Here is a 17,015-nt window from a genome sequence, read left to right on the forward strand (position 1 = left end):
CAGTGGCACCTTCTTCTCGACAACCTGTCGCGGCTCCACCTGCACCCAGTTTTTCAGTTCCTCACTATACTACAATACCTCCAGTAGCATCAGTGCCTCAAACCCTGCACAGTGCTTCAGTTCCTGCCATGAACATTCCTGCTCTCGCAGACACTTCTCTAAAGCCATTGAGCCAGCCACTGAAGCGACCAGAATACTTGGTGCCTCACCGCCCTTTGCATGCTGTCCCCCAGCCAAAGATTCCTGATTTTGTGAATGACAACGAAAGGGAATTCGCTAACCTGAAGTTAGCTTTGGACAATCTTCTGGAACCTCATGCAGAGCTAGATGAAAAATACAAGTATCACATCTTGCTGGAACACCTTAAATTGCCTGAGGCACAAATGATTGGCCAGTCCTGCCGCCATCATCCCTACCCGTACTCTGCAGCTATGCAAGCTCTTCAGTTACAATATGGCCAACCCCATCAGCTGGCGCAGAGCGAAATAGCAGCAATCCTCACAGCACCAGAGGTAAAACCAAACGATGCACGCAGTTTTCAGAGTTTTGCTCTCCGTGTCCACCTCTTAGTGAGCATGCTGTTATCTTTGGAGGGACCCAGAGGGATGGAGTTGAACTGCTGCTCGCATGTTGATCGTTTGCTTAGTAAGCTGCCGAAGTACTTGCGAGATGGTTTCATAGAGTTTCTCCAGCTACAAGGGAAGCTTAACTCCCCCAGTATTAATCCGTACAACCTACAAGACTTCACAGGGTGGCTCGACATCAAAGCTCAGCAACAGAGATTGTCTAGTAGGTTAGTGCAACGCTACCAGTATGAAAGAGATCACAGTGGTTCAAAGGAGAAGAGTGCTGCTAAACAAAAAAGCCAAAGTACAGCCTTGTATCATGGTGCAGCACCCACTGAGGATAAAGCATCCCCCAGTCCTAAGGTGTCTTGGAAGAAGACCCCCCTCAAAGTCAACTGCCTTTTCTGTGGCAGTAAAGACCACTACATCACTCGATGCAGTAGTATTAAAGAACAGTCTGTCTGATCTTTGTAAGTGGATTTCAGAGGGGAAGCGCTGCTGGAAATGTGCCCGTTCCCATGCGTATGAGACCTGTAATCTGAGGAAACCCTGCAGTGACTGTGGTGGTATTCACCTTCAAGTGCTTCATGGCGTTGCTCAAAGTCGTGCAACTGATACATCATCAGCTACCTCGGAGAGCCGCATCTACCTCTTGCCATCCATTGCATCTGGCAGAGTCCTTTTGAAAGTGGTGCCTGTGCTGCTGCACCACAAATCAAAGACAATAGAGACTTATGCAATATTAGATGACGGAGCACAGCGCACTATGATCCTACCTACTGCTGTCCAGCAGCTCCAGCTTAAAGGTGAACCTGAGACTCTAGCACTTCGTACAGTCCAACCAGACACTACTCACCTCAATGGCTCAAAAGTCACCTTCGATATCTCTCCAAGAGGTAAACCAGAGAAACGCTATCAAGTGTTTGGAGCATTTACAGCTTCTGGCATTGATCTGGTGGAACAGACATACCCAGTTCAGACTCTTCAGAGACGGTATGCACATCTAAGAGGAGTTCCACTACAGCCATTTTCACAAGGTATGTCCGCTGGTGCTCATATGTTGAGACCAAGTTCACCTTATTACTGCTAAAGAGCCTATTCGTCAAGGCACCAAAGGGGGACCCGTGGCAGTTTGTACAGCTCTCAGCTGGGCACTCCAAGGGGCGGAAATGAGTACTACCGGCCGAGAACCAGTGCAGCAGTGTTTCTTCATCTCCACTGACCACCCAGATGATCTTCTCTACAGAAATGTGGAGCGGTTATGGCAACTGGATGTGCTGCCCTTTCGCAACGAGAAACTGGTTGTCCGGTCTAGGCAAGACAAAGAGGCCATGCAGTTGCTTGAGTCTCAAACTCAGCGAGTCAATGTCAAGGGAGTACAGCGTTATGCCACCCCTCTTCTGTGGAACCCAGGTGCTCCAGAACTTAAGGGCTCCATGCAATCCGTCCTTGCAAATATGAGGAACACTGAAAGGAGACTCCAGAAGGACCCTGACAAGGCCTCAATCTATTCAGGAGAGATTGCCAAACTCATCGAGGCAGGTTACGTAGTCAAGCTCAACCAAACGGAAGCGACACAAACAGAGGCATGGTACCTGCCCCATCATCTCGTGAGTCATAACAATAAGCACCGACTGGTGTTCGACTGTTCTTTCAGATACCACGGTCTGTCCTTGAATGATCAGCTCCTCCCAGGTCCCACACTTGGACCATCGCTGTTAGGAGTACTCCTGAGATTCAGACAGCATCCTGTAACAGTTGTGGTCTAAAAAGAGAGACTGGGATGACCCAGATCAACCACCAAACCTTCAAGCCGCCTGGACCGACTGGGAAAGCGAGCTTAAAAAACTCAGTGCAGTTTCCATTCCTCGCTGTTACACACCAGCCTCTACAACTGCAGCAGAACAGCACAGTTCCCTTCATGTGTTCTGCGACGCCTCTGAAAGAGCATACGGGGCAGTGGCATATTTGGCCGTTCAAACCAGTGGTGACATTCATGTTTCCTTCATAATGGCCAGATCACGGGTTGCTCCTAAGAGGCAGCAGTCTATACCTCGCCTGGAGCTTTGCGCTGCCTTGGCTGGAGCTCAGCTGGCCAAACTGGTGAGGGATGAGCTGACACTCTCCATTAGTGAGACAATTCTGTGGACGGACTCCATGACTGTGCTAGAGTGGATTCAGTCAGACTCCTGCCGGTACAAGGTGTTTGTTGGGACACGAGTCACCGAGATCCAAGAATTAACAGACCACAGCTCATGGAGGTATGTTAATACGCAGGATAACACAGCTGATGACATTACGAGAGGCAAAACCCTCCAAAGTTTGGCCAAGCCCAGTCGATGGAGTCAAGGGCCTCCATTCTTGAAATAGAGCCCAGAGCACTGGCCTAAAAGACCTGAAGTTGCACAGTCAGAAGTAGTCTCCGAATTGAAAGGCCTAACCTGCTACTCCGTAATGGCAGTTGAAACAGAGTCCAACCTCCCCGATGTTACGCAATTCAAGACCAGGAGAGAGTTAGTGGGGGCAACTCTACGAGCCAGTCAAGGGGCGGCCGCATCGAACAGTGTAATAATGACTAACAGAGAGGCGGAAGCTGTCCTGTTGAGGGAATGTCAAGCTCAGAGCTTCCCGGAAGAGGTAGCTGCCCTTAGAGCACAGAAATTGATTCCTGTGCACAGTCGATTAGTTAACCTCGCTCCAGAGTGGGACCCCCTGACCAACATGATACGAGTTGGGGGGCGTCTAAGAAGGCTTGCAAACTCAGACCCAGAACAAATCCATCCCATTGTACTGGACCCAAGACACGCAGTAACAAAGCTCCTTATTCAAGAATTTGATGAGCGTCTGTTACATCCGGGAGCTGAGAGAGTCTACGCTGAGATACGGAGACAGTACTGGATTCTCAGAGGACGTCAGGCTATCAAGCACCATCAACTCCATTGTCAGTCCTGTCAGCGCTGGAGAGCGCAGCCAAAGGTACCTCAAATGGCAGATTTGCCACCAGAACGCCTCCGTCTGCTCTGTCCACCCTTTTATTCAACGGGTGTTGACTGCTTTGGCCCATACCTGGTCAAAATAGGAAGGCGGAATGAGAAACGCTGGGGCCTGATCTTCAAATGTCTCACAACAAGGGCAGTTCACATCGAGCTTCTTAATTCAATGGATGTCGATGCCTTCCTTCTTGCACTCCGCCGGCTTATAGCCAGAAGAGGTCAACCCCGTGATATCCGTTCAGATTGTGGCACCAACTTCCACGGGGCGGAAAGAGAGCTACGGGAAGCCTTCTTTAGCATGGAGTCAGAACTCCAAATCCGTCTTGCAGACCACCAAATTGAGTTCAAGCTTAACCCGCCCAGCGCTCCACATTTTGGCGGAATATGGGAGCGCGAGGTCCGCTCTATAAAAAATGCTCTCCAGGTAGCCGTTGGTAACCAAGCAGTCACAGAGGATGTTCTGTCCACAATCCTAGTGGAAGTGGAGGGGATTCTCAACTCAAAACCTCTGGGATACGCCTCAACAGATGTCGCCGACATCGATCCAATTACTCCTAATCTTCTCCTTATGGGGCGGCGGGATGCATCCCTCCCTCAGGTGGCGTATGCTCAAGGAGACATGGGGCGGCGGAGGTGGCGTCACTGTCAAAACATGGCGGACCAATTCTGGATACAGTTCACCAGAAACTACTTGCCTACGCTTCAGACCAGGCAGAAGTGGCATAAAGCTTCAGAAAACCTGGAGGTCGACTCTGTTGTACTGATTGTGGATCCGCAACTCCCAAGAGCTCAGTGGCCCATAGGCAGAGTTCGGAAGACATTGCCCAGCAGTGATGGATGTGTGCGAACTGTCGAAGTTGTTATTGACGGTAAAGCTTACATTAGACCAGTTGCTCGCTTGATACAGTTGCCTGCTCTAGAAGGTAACCCCAAAGACATTTAGAGAATTCCTTTGATTACCCATTTGCTACTCAAATGTGGGGGCGGCTGTTGTGAATTCTGTCCCTTTAAATATTAAGTTGGTTGCGTGTGTGATATTTTAAGTTGCATTGTAAGCAAATAACGTAGTGCAGCGTTCTCAGCACATACGAACTCAGCGTAATTGGCTATTCACTAAGCTACTCCAGTTGAGCGATCATATCGCGTGCACGCATTCATGTGCAGTGTTTATGTGCAAGAGAAAGTTTATGACAAAGTAAGTGCTCCTTCTATGTATATTGAGAAAAACAGATTGTCATACTGTAGCCTATCCCAACTGCTCTAAGTTAGACCATGTTTGTGGTGTGGTTGATGTTTAGCGATCTTTCTGAGTGTAATTTGATACTGCTTAGCGAGCGGATTATCCCGCTAGCATCGCGGCTCGTACTGTTCATGTTTACTAGTTATTAGCTTGAAGTGAATTTCTCTGTGGATAATATCTTTCACTGGTTGTCATTTATTAATGAGACAGTCCAATTTCTATAATCCACAATTTGGTGTTTTGTCAATTTATTATGCAGTTTATTACAGACTCATACTAATATATTTTCCATTTATATTTCATGCATCAGTGCACTTTACAGAGATGTTTATATTTGAGTTTGCAATCTCTTAAAGGGTTAGTTCACCCAAAAATGAAAATTCTGTCAGTAATTACTCACCCTCATGTTGTTCCAACTGCGTAAGACCTTCGTTCATCTTCGGAACACAAATTAAGATATTTTTGATGAAATCTGAGCCATGTCTCACTCCTCCATAGGCTGCTATGTGACCGAAACTTGCTGGCCCAGAAAAGTTATTAAAGAGATCGTTAATATAGTCCAAGTGACTCCAGTAGCTCAATCTTAAGTATATCAAGCGACGAGAATACTTTTTGTGCGTAAAAACAAACAAAAATAACGACTTTATTCCACTATTCATTTCCTTCTCTCTGGACCTCTAGTTGATTCGCGTAGTGTTTTTGCGCAGCGCGTCTGTGTTACACGTCACCACGTAGGCTCACTATTGGCCGACGCCGGTCATGTGTGTGATGCGTGATGACGTGCAACACAGACGCGCAGCGCAAAAACACTACGAGGCCCAGAGAGAAGATATACTTGATATACTTAAGATTGAGCCACTGGAGTTACTTGGACTATATTAACGATCTTTTTAATAACTTTTCTGGGCCAGCAAGTTTCGGTCACATAGCAGCCTATGGAGGAGTGAGACATGGCTCAGATTTCATCAAAAATATCTTAATTTGTGTTCCGAAGATGAACGAAGGTCTTACGCGGTTGGAACAACATGAGGGTGAGTAATTACTGACAGAATTTTCATTTTTGGGTGAACTAACCCTTTAAGTTGTTGAATAATTTTAGACTGTGAATATTTATTTCTGTTATATTTGTTTCAGAGACTACCTCAAGTACACTATTATGTGCATATGGTCACTCTTGTGCAATAAACGGCTAAACTCTATCTGATGACTCCGACTCCCTGACCAGAGTTCTGCAGCGGTCAATAATATAATCCACCAGTTTCAGTGGGGCAATCCCCAGCACATCTCTTTTGTTCTTCTTGAGCTGATTGCCAGGACAGCAAGATTGCTGGTTCGGACATCACCACTTTTGTTTCTGAGGTAGGTTTTTAAACGCCGTAAGCAGGAAAAGCTCCTCTCACAAGCAGCTGTTGATACAGGCAGTGTCATGGAGATGCACACAAGTTTGTACAAATCAATGAAAGCCTCCTTGTATGGCCTCAGTAGAATCAGCAAGTCATGGGTGCTGTTGAGAGAGACCCCATTTTGTTTTTTTCTGTCAATGAGGCGTTTCAGTTGATGTAGTTCTGCTGAAAGGTTGTCTTCTAATATGCAATAGTGCCTAGCCATGGGTTGAAGGGCATCTTGGTGCAGGAAGGTCTTGTGTTTGGGATTAATAGCTGCAACTCCTTTCATAACGTGGCAACTGTCAGCAGAGAAGCGCCTATTCAATTCACTGATTAAGCGGTCAAGTACTGGGAAAAAACAGTGGATTTTGTAGTCTTCTGGTGTTTGCAGTATCTTTTTCCTTGTGTGGCTATTGCTGACATGAAACTGCTGCAGGTGGGAGGGCTGTATTATTTTTCTTTTTTCCTGTTGGTGCTGCATGTCAATGCCCACTCTCTCACACATGTCACTTGCACCCTGCCACAGATGGGTCAAAGTTTCACCATTGCGTTCTTCTTTGAGTGTGTCAACCAGTGCAAAGACCAGATCAATGGCGGATGCCAAATCTAAATCTGTGGCCTGTAGTTGGTCAGATAAAGTTTTTGTGAGCCCAAATATGTTCTCCAGCATGTAGATTTGCAAAACAAACTGTGCATCAATCAAGCCATTTAGTGATCTTGCCTCAATAGCTCTATGGCTATTTGTTTGATTGCTGACTTCCTCAAGTGTGGCTAAGATGATAGGGAGGGTTTGCTTTATTGCCCAAAGACTATAGTACTGACATGCCCATCTGGTATCTGACAGACGTTTTAATTCTACAGCTCTTTTAGTGGGCTCAAGTTCTGTTTGTTTCTCCATGAACACTTTGTGAGTTACTGAACCAGAAAAAAAGTTGTAAAGTAGCTGAACGCTACTTAAAGGCCTTAAAGGCCCGTTCACACCAAGGACGATAACTATAAAGATAACGATAAAGATATAATTCTAAAAATCGTTCTCCATATTAAAGAATAACAGAGTTCACACCACAACTATAACGATAAAGATATGAGGAACGATATCGTTGGGATCACTTTCAGAACGATTTTTTTTCAGCTGACATGACATGCAGGATCCATCTTGGAAAACAGTCTCGACTAATCGAGCCACGAACGCCGTGCTACGTTAGATTTCACAAACGTAATTCCTATCGACCAGCTATCCTATCGACGGCGTTCGTGGCTCGATTAGTCGAGACTGTTTTCCAAGATGGCTCCTGCATGTCAAGGCGTAATGTACTGTCTTTATAAAGTATCTTCTTATTAAACTGTCTGTACACTTACAAAGTTCTCAATGCTTCGGTTTGTATGTAAGGACCCTCATTATGTTACCGTGTTAGTGTGAGGCTATTTTGAGCCTTGTTAGTGGTATTAACTAGCGATTTATTTTTACTTTCTGTGCCCAATATACTACTGTTATGAGCTAATCTGTTTTTAAAGATAAAACTCTTTACATTCGATTTTCATGAAAACGCATCGCAGGGAACGATCGACTCGGTAACCATGTGTTAATTAACCCCAGGTTCATTTTTCACTTGATTTGTCCTTTAAGAGTAGACTGTCCTTCACAGATATACATAAATGCCTCATTAGCGGCCATTTCAGTGGGCCACTATACGTAAGCCGTCTGCCATATTGGAATGGTCAAAGCCAGTCTGTCAATGTTCAACATTCGAGAGCAAGTTGACTGTGCAACCATAGTTAGACGCAGTTAGAGTAACTTTAGAGTAACTTTGTAAGTACATGTTAACATATTGTACTAACCGTAATAGTCTACTTATACTCTAATGAGAGTTAGTTGACATGTAGTTGCAAATTAATTAGAGATAGTAGAATGTCTAAAGTGGACTATCGTGATAAACTTTAACCACAAGGTTAACAACAGGATTGAACCTAGCTCTAAAAAAGAAGTAAACTCGAGGGTGTCAGCTTGAAGTTCATTTCAGTTTTGTTGTTGAATTTGTATATTTTCTGATTATCCATTGAAATATTGATATTATCATAAGCATTTATGTAATTTAATCCAATAAACTCCAACTAATACCATAAAACACTGCTAAATTCACAAGAGTATTACTAACAATGATGTTTTACACTGTTTTCCCACCAAAAGTGCTGTCATGAACAGGATTTCACACAAAAAATGGTATATTCTATACAAAAAGATCTATATGGGGACATGAAAATGTACTGCGAAGGATTGAGCCAATGTAGCATCATCTGTATGTTATTTCTTTTAAATTCCAGGGAGCAGATTCTTTCACAGCACCAGCAGGAGAGTGTGAATTTGGAGAATGTAATGTCTTCCATGGAAAAGCACTACGCTGATATTGACAGTGAGGCGAGACGTGACTACGAGAGCAATTGCAATCAAATTAAAAAGCAGGTACTGATTTTATTATGTTCATATTTATTCATTTGGCAGGTGCTGTTATCCAAAATGACTTACAAATGAGGAACATCACCAGCAATTTGTCATAGTGCCATATTCATAGGTTTAGTAAAATCTAGATTAGTCAACAAGCTAGAGCAAAGGTAAAATTATATGTTGTTGGTTTTATTTTTGCAGAACAAAGAGGAAAATCAAACAGTGAAAGAACAGATGGAAGGGGTTATGGAAAAACTGTGGCGAGACATGAAGGAGGTTTCACACGAATATAACGAGTCCACCAAAGACAAAATCATCGCATTTAACTCTTTGGATGTCAAGGATAAACAGAGTGTTAAAGAGATCGACGCACTTCAAAAGCACATTCAGAAGCTGCAGGTCAGACAAAAATCCAGTGTGGGATGTGTGTTTTCTGACTACTTTGGACAAGCATTTTTCTTCCAATTGTGATATTTCATCATTTTGATGATTTTATTGCAGTTTAAACTGTACAAAACTTTTGCAGGAGACCATCTCAGCTCTGCGCTGTCAGCTGAGCTCTAGTCAAAGTGGAGGAACAGTTCAGCAGCTTCGTTCAGACCGTGATGAGCTCGGCCAGGAAGTTCAACATCTCAGAGTCCAGCTCTGTGAGGCCCAAACCATTCGGAGAAAGCAGCTCACTAAACTTACCGTTCAAAGCAACAACGCTGCTAAACAACTACAGGAGACAGTAGCTTTGGTAAATTTCTTACACCCACATTTAAACATTTTTTTTTAACATTTTCCAAACAACTGCTTTATGCCTTCAAGTACTAGTTATATTTTGTTAATCCTGCAACAACATTCCTGTCCAAAAACATTGTCCTGACAACTATTCGTACCTCTAAATCTAAACCTAACCATAACTTCTCAAATCAGAGGGAAATGACAGCTGTATAAGAACGGTGAAACCCCTAATCATTGTTATAAGCCTAAACTGAACATTAACTGTAAACCTAGCCCTTGAATCTGATTGGTTGATTGGAATGTTGTTCCAGGATCAACAAGGATGTTGAAACTTGGTGAGATGCAATTTTGGATTGCTTAATAGAGTATTTTCACCCTCTGGCCAATAACTTTAATGACCAACATTTAAAATCTATTATATTTAATGTTTTACATGCTTAAAATGAGAATCGGGGACATACCAAAAACATCATAATTTCACGTTACATGCAAAACCATATCAGAGCACAGAATGTCTTTTAATGATACATTAACATTTAAGCATTTTATGCATAATAAAACATACAACTTTATTTAGTTTAGATACATCCTTATTAGTTAATATCTCAGTCAAGCTGAAACAGGAGAAACTGTGTCTTGTATCATTAGTAGACCAGAAATATATATTTTTTCTTGCAACAGGAATGCATTTTGTATATTTATTGGAAGTAGAAATTATGTAATTCTGGAACTAAATGAATTAATATTAGCAACACTCTCAACATCCAATCAGTCACCCATTCTGTCTCTTCCATAGGGGGAAAGGTTGATGCGTCTCTCTGAGGTGTGCAGTAAGATGGAGACGGAGCACGAGAAGGTTCTGCCCTTCTACAAATCATCATTGAGTGAAGAAGAGCTGAGTCAGGAGAAAGCCAATGCCATGAAGTCGGCGGATGAGAAACTCACTCAGGTTTATTAAAATCACACTCCATCACAATCCCACAAACTACTGTAAACCACTTGCTTTTAAATCTGCCATCATTCTGACATGGAGTGGCCGCTTTTTACAATCCAATTAATTCCAGATAGAAAAATCAAAATCATTATTTTCTCAATGGATATCCTGTTTCACTCAGATATACGTCGCTTTGGGGGAAGTCATTTCAGATATTTCATGCAGTTTCATTACTGCATTATTCTAGTCATCTGTTAAATTCAGTATATCTTTTGTGTTGTCTTTTGACTTTACTCCCCTTGTCCTATCCTCTGTCCACAGCTAGTACATGACTATTCTCCTCTTGGGAAGTTTTGGCAACGTTACAACAAGGTTCAGCTTGACAGTTCGTGTCTGAAGCGAGAGAAAGTGCTTCTGTTACAGGAGAATGAACGACTGAGGACCAATCTGAAGCAGTACATGGATGAAGTTTCGGTCTCTGATGAGAGTTTTCAGCAACAAAAGCTTCTGCTGGTGTCTTCTTCAACAGACCCCTGCTACCACTGAGAGACGCGGTCAAAAGTGCTATGTGGTCCAAGAAGCAGCGAATATTGTGCAGAAACAGCTTTAAGGAATAAATGTGAAACGTTTAATGTAAAAGTGTGTTTCTGGAAGCAATTAAAATGTTTTTATGCCTCTGGCATGCAGTCGGTGAGTCTGTTTACTGCAATGATCTCAGTATATTTTATATTAAATTTAGGATTTTAGGACACTTCCTCAAATCCCACAACTTTATATTAACTTGTGCAATTATGTAAATGTGTTGACCGATGCTGTTTCATTATCTCAAGATGGCGCCAAATCATTGAAGATTGTCCTTTATACATCTGGAAAACAGGTCGATAGCCTGACTACTTCCGCTCAATTTCAGTTCGCTTCTGTACTCCGTCTGAGCTAGCGACCTATCTCCCAGTTTTCCTCCGGCCTCAAAACAGCCGGCCAATCAACGAACAGGGGGCGGGCTGAGAGCCGTGTACAAATCCTGTCCATGTCATTGTCCTCAGCCAAATTGGAGCTACAGCTTTCATAGTTTTGTTATGCTAAAAACTGTTATTTAGAAAAAAAACTCCATCAATAGCAAGTTTAAGCTGTTATCATTTACATCAACTGATCAAAAACATGAAATTATATATAAATTCTCAAATAAATTCTATTTGACAACTGTCCCCATGGTTGGTGGAGAGTTCCTGCCTCAAGTGGAGGAGTTCAAGTATCTCGGGGTCTTGTTCACGAGTGAGGGAAGGATGGAACGGGAGATTGACAGACGGATCGGTGCAGCTTCTGCAGTAATGCGGTCGCTGTACCGGTCTGTCGTGGTGAAGAAGGAGCTGAGCCGCAAGGCGAAGCTCTCGATTTACCGGTCAATCTACGTTCCTACTCTCACCTATGGTCATGAGCTTTGGGTCATGACCGAAAGGACAAGATCCCGGATACAAGCGGCCGAAATGAGCTTTCTCCGCAGGGTGGCTGGGCGCTCCCTTAGAGATAGGGTGAGAAGCTCGGTCACTCGGGAGGAGCTCAGAGTAGAGCCGCTGCTCCTCCACATCGAGAGGGGTCAGTTGAGGTGGCTCGGGCATCTTTTCCGGATGCCTCCTGGACGCCTTCCTGGGAAGGCGTTCCGGGCATGTCCCACCGGGAGGAGACCCCGGGGAAGACCTAGGACACGCTGGAGAGACTATGTCTCCCGGCTGGCCTGGGAACGCCTCGGTGTCCCCCCGGAAGAGCTGGAGGAAGTGTCGAGGGAGAGGGAGGTCTGGGCATCCATGCTTAGACTGCTGCCCCCGCGACCCGGCCCCGGATAAGCGGTAGAAAATGGATGGATGGATGGAACTGTCCCCATGTTTTTGGTCAGTCCTGTCATGTTTACATAAAACTCTACATAAAATGTGTGAAATACGCCTTTAAGGGTATCACTCAGAGGAAGGGACATCATTTGACCCAGGTGAAGCTGACATTGATCAAGGCTGAATTCTGTCATTGAATTGTATTTTAAGCTTGTTTTTGTATGTTTTTCTTAGGAAGACGAGCTAAAGGGTCAGGCCCTGTCACGGTAAAACATTCCAGAAAATAATGAAAATGTTTTAAATCCAAAACATGTCTAAAAAGGTTACTGAAATTCCTTGCTTGCATGTTAACCGTTTTTCTGCTAGCATGCTAGCAGGCTGCGTAATGGCAGTTTAAAATGGCCAACCGTCAGGCCCTGTCACTTCAGGTCCTGTCACATTCCTGTGTGACACGGCCTTACAAATTAATGTTATTGTTCTTTTTTATTACATTTATTGCATATATTATGTATTTAATGCATGCAATAGTAAAATGAAGGCCCAGGTGCTTGATTTTTATACAACTGACACACACACAAATAAATGCAATAATTCTATTGTATTGTACTGTATTAGCCTAAGTACCATACAGTTACCTCAAAATACTATTCAATAAAAATATTATTGAACACAATTACCTCAAAGTAGTATTGAACAAAAATAGGCCTGTATTTTTTCCCCTGGCAAAATCAATGTCATATACACTCACCTAAAGGATTATTAGGAACACCTGTTCAATTTCTCATTACTGCAATTATCTAATCAACCAATCACATGGCAGTTGCTTCAATGCATTTAGGGGTGTGGTCCTGGTCAACACAATCTCCTGAACTCCAAACTGAATGTCAGAATGGGAAAGAAAGGTGATTTAAGCAATTTTGAGCATGGCATGGTTGTTGGTGCCAGACGGGCCGGTCTGAGTATTTCACAATCTGCCCAGTTACTGGGATTTTCACGCACAACCATTTCTAGGGTTTACAAAGAATGGTGTGAAAAGGGAAAAACATCCAGTATGCGGCAGTCCTGTGGGCGAAAATGCCTTGTTGATGCAAGAGGTCAGAGGAGAATGGGCCGACTGATTCAAGCTGATAGAAGAGCAACTTTGACTGAAATAACCACTCGTTACAACCGAGGTATGCAGCAAAGCATTTGTGAAGCCACAACACGCACAACCTTGAGGCGGATGGGCTACAACAGCAGAAGACCCCACCGGGTACCACTCATCTCCACTACAAATAGGAAAAAGAGGCTACAATTTGCACGAGCTCACCAAAATTGGACAGTTGAAGACTGGAAAAATGTTGCCTGGTCTGATGAGTCTCGATTTCTGTTGAGACATTCAGATGGTAGAGTCAGAATTTGGCGTAAACAGAATGAGAACATGGATCCATCATGCCTTGTTACCACTGTGCAGGCTGGTGGTGGTGGTGGTGTAATGGTGTGGGGGATGTTTTCTTGGCACACTTTAGGCCCCTTAGTGCCAATTGGGCATCGTTTAAATGCCACGGCCTACCTGAGCATTGTTTCTGACCATGTCCATCCCTTTATGACCACCATGTACCCATCCTCTGATGGCTACTTCCAGCAGGATAATGCACCATGTCACAAAGCTCGAATCATTTCAAATTGGTTTCTTGAACATGACAATGAGTTCACTGTACTAAAATGGCCCCCACAGTCACCAGATCTCAACCCAATAGAGCATCTTTGGGATATGGTGGAACGGGAGCTTCGTGCCCTGGATGTGCATCCCACAAATCTCCATCAACTGCAAGATGCTATCCTATAAATATGGGCCAACATTTCTAAAGAATGCTTTCAGCACCTTGTTGAATCAATGCCACGTAGAATTAAGGCAGTTCTGAAGGCGAAAGGGGGTCAAACACAGTATTAGTATGGTGTTTGAACTAAGGCCTTATCCTGGCTTAATCTAAGCCCTGTCTGTGAAACCACAACCAGGCCATGGTCCATTGTTCCAGTGTAGCTTTGTAGTGACTCACAAACCCCAAAGAAGTCAAAGGTGACAATGAAAAGAAATCTCTTTTCAGTTGTTTATGTGAGGTAAGGTAGAAATCTTAGCAGGAACAAAGGCCCATGTTAAAACAAATTTCTATTGACCAAATATAACCTAGCGATGTTAAATTATAAAAGTGCCTAATTAACATTCTGTAAATAAATGTGTAAATTACTAAATATAATTCGATTTGAATTTTATCAAATTGACAGTGCTAAACACTGGGGAATAATATAAAATCTGTCCGTTTCTATTGCATTGTTACACCCACCCCGTCTTTTATTGGTATGTGTGGAGACACTGGATCCTGGATTAAACGTAGGCTATTTCTATAGTTGACCGGCAGTGAAATAAATGTTATCTATATGCCTAAGTCTCCACATCTGAGTTTAAATTAGCAATTAATTAAATTAGTCCCACGAGTGCTGGAGAGAAATAGCAGCTTGTCTGTGTCGGCAGCGTGTATGAGTGGTGGGATTTTTCAGTGACTCTATATGAATGTTACATTGAATGTCACTAGGTGGCGACAAATTATTTGTATGAGTAGCATTTGTGTTCAAAACATTGATTCATGCAGAACATTGCTCAATACACTGAGATTTTATAGCCACTGCATTATACATCTGACGACTTAGTTCAAAATAATTCATATTATACAACATGGAGTCTAACAATCCATTTAAATTGTGATTTTACAAAAGTTCGAGCTAAAAGTTAATATTACAGCTGGTTCTGTATTCACATTTGTCCATAATTTCAAATGTGTTATACATTTTCTTTAGCAACATAGCTCACACATAGTTCTAAATAAAATAATTAATCTGGACCAGTAAACATGACCAGACCAGTCTGTACCCAACAACCATGTCAATATATTTTGGCCCTAAAACTAAATATAAAATTGTTTAAACCGTTTTTGTCCATTAGATGGCGCTAAAAACAAACTTTTCGGGGGATCACCTTTGGTGACCATTTATGATGACTGCGGAGCTCATTAAACTTCTTAAAAAATGTAAATAATTGAATCATTATTCATATACATTTCATTTTAATTGCACAAAATAATGGAAAAAAATAATGGTATACAAGCACATAGAATAAATATATACCTCTTTATATTTAGTTTGTAACAAGTGTTAGCATCTGGGGATCAGAACAAAAAATCAAAAAAATGCTTTTTTTTTAGCATTGTGATGCTCTTTGTACACAATAGGGTAACATGGGGGAAGATATCTTCTTAAGAACAATGTGGATTTTTTAAACTGTTAAACTGTAACATATTTAGGCCCTGCAAGTTTAGCATGTGCAGGATGAAGATGCATCATCATTAAAAAAAATTAGTTGTTATACAACATGTAAAATCCTTATAGAGTAAGAAGCCCACCCCTGATAAACTTTTACAGAATGTTAACACTTAGGCTATTCTTATTAACATGTTATAGTGTCATTAATGTTAAATATTACATCTATTAGAGCTATTCTATTTAAATGTTATTTTGACAATTTAGTAAAGGTACAATTTTGAAAGGTGAAATTATTATGACTTATGTACAGACATATGATTATTTAATTTTAATTTCCCATATTTTAATTGAAGATAATGTCATAATAGAAACACCATGAAATCAAATCGAATGATTTCTCTTTATAAAGCGAGGATATCTGAAATGTAGTCTACATCTAATTCATGGAACTATTGAATAATTACAATACATTAACAATAACTATTCAATTTAAAAATAATAACAAGTAACAAAATGCTGTAACTTTTACGCCACGAATCCAAAAACATTGATGTGTCCACAAATTGCAACGACACAAAAAACGTTGATATTCAAAAAAATGTCATCATATTGTCCAGAGACACAAAATTAGATCAATTAACATAAAAAATGTTTCGCTGACATCTCAAAAATGTTGATATTCAGATGAAATGACTTTGATGTGTGTGTGTCGTGTGAGCATAGCCTATAGCGTTCTGAGCTATTTATTTTTATTTATTTTTTAAATTAGGCTAAATAAGACTTTTTATTATTGTTGTTGAACACTTTATTTATGGGAAATTAATACGTTTATTTGTTACTTTCTTTCATACAGTTAAGCGCTACTTGGTGAGGTACGGTCGTTTTAAATCGTGTTCGGGTGGTAAAAAACCGTTCAGTTTGGCTATAGGCTATAATTGTTACTTTCATTAAGTTTTCGTTTTTTATTATAAACATGTAATCTAGTTTAGGCTATTTTTATTTCGTTTCCACTTTACAATTCTGTTTAATTTGTTTTTCAGTGTTTTATTTTTAATTTTAGCTTTTAGCGTAGGCCTATGGCTTAGACCTTATACTCTGCGGGGAAGACGACAAGAAAGAAAGTTATAAAATAAGACATTGTTCATATAATAACGTCTTTCTGTTAGCCTACTGTGCAACATCTACAGGACAAACAGGTAAAACTCTGATAATGAAATCAATAAATCTGCATGCATAACCTACGGGGTAGCCGGAATTAAGCAGCACTTCAATGTCAAGGCAGGACATGAGCTTCCGTTTATTTGTGTGTGCTCGCATGCATGTGTAGGCATATTCGCCTCAGTTTTATCTATCGATCACACGGTGCATATTATATTAAGCCTATATAGACGGAGGTCACAGTGTGTGTGTGTGTGTGTGTGGGTGGGTGTGTTCACGTGTAAACCATGTCATTTAAATCCATCAATTAAAATGAAAATATAAACATTGGCCGGCTAATTCTGTTAACTGAATTGTCCTATTGTAATTGTTATTTTAATTTGACATGGGTCAAATAAAAAATAGCCTACCTAAAAAGTTAAAGTAGCCTACATTTATTGGATGGAGTAA

The 17,015-nt window shown here is 41.8% G+C and overlaps 1 protein-coding gene across 1 annotated transcript; it reads left to right on the plus strand.

Annotated features, from left to right (window-relative positions):
* The first annotated feature begins 8,296 nt into the window (after positions 1–8,296).
* LOC308704042 (dynein regulatory complex subunit 2-like) lies at positions 8,297–10,966 on the plus strand. Its single transcript, XM_081388105.1, has 5 exons — positions 8,297–8,645; positions 8,829–9,026; positions 9,154–9,366; positions 10,150–10,302; positions 10,609–10,966. The coding sequence occupies exons 1-5, from the start codon at positions 8,403–8,405 to the stop codon at positions 10,831–10,833; spliced, it is 1,032 nt and encodes a 343-aa protein (XP_081244231.1). The 5' UTR covers positions 8,297–8,402; the 3' UTR covers positions 10,834–10,966.
* The last annotated feature ends 6,049 nt before the right edge of the window (positions 10,967–17,015 follow it).

Source organism: Scardinius erythrophthalmus (assembly GCF_964197995.2).
Source record: "Scardinius erythrophthalmus genome assembly, chromosome: 16".
Taxonomy (NCBI): domain Eukaryota; kingdom Metazoa; phylum Chordata; class Actinopteri; order Cypriniformes; family Leuciscidae; genus Scardinius; species Scardinius erythrophthalmus.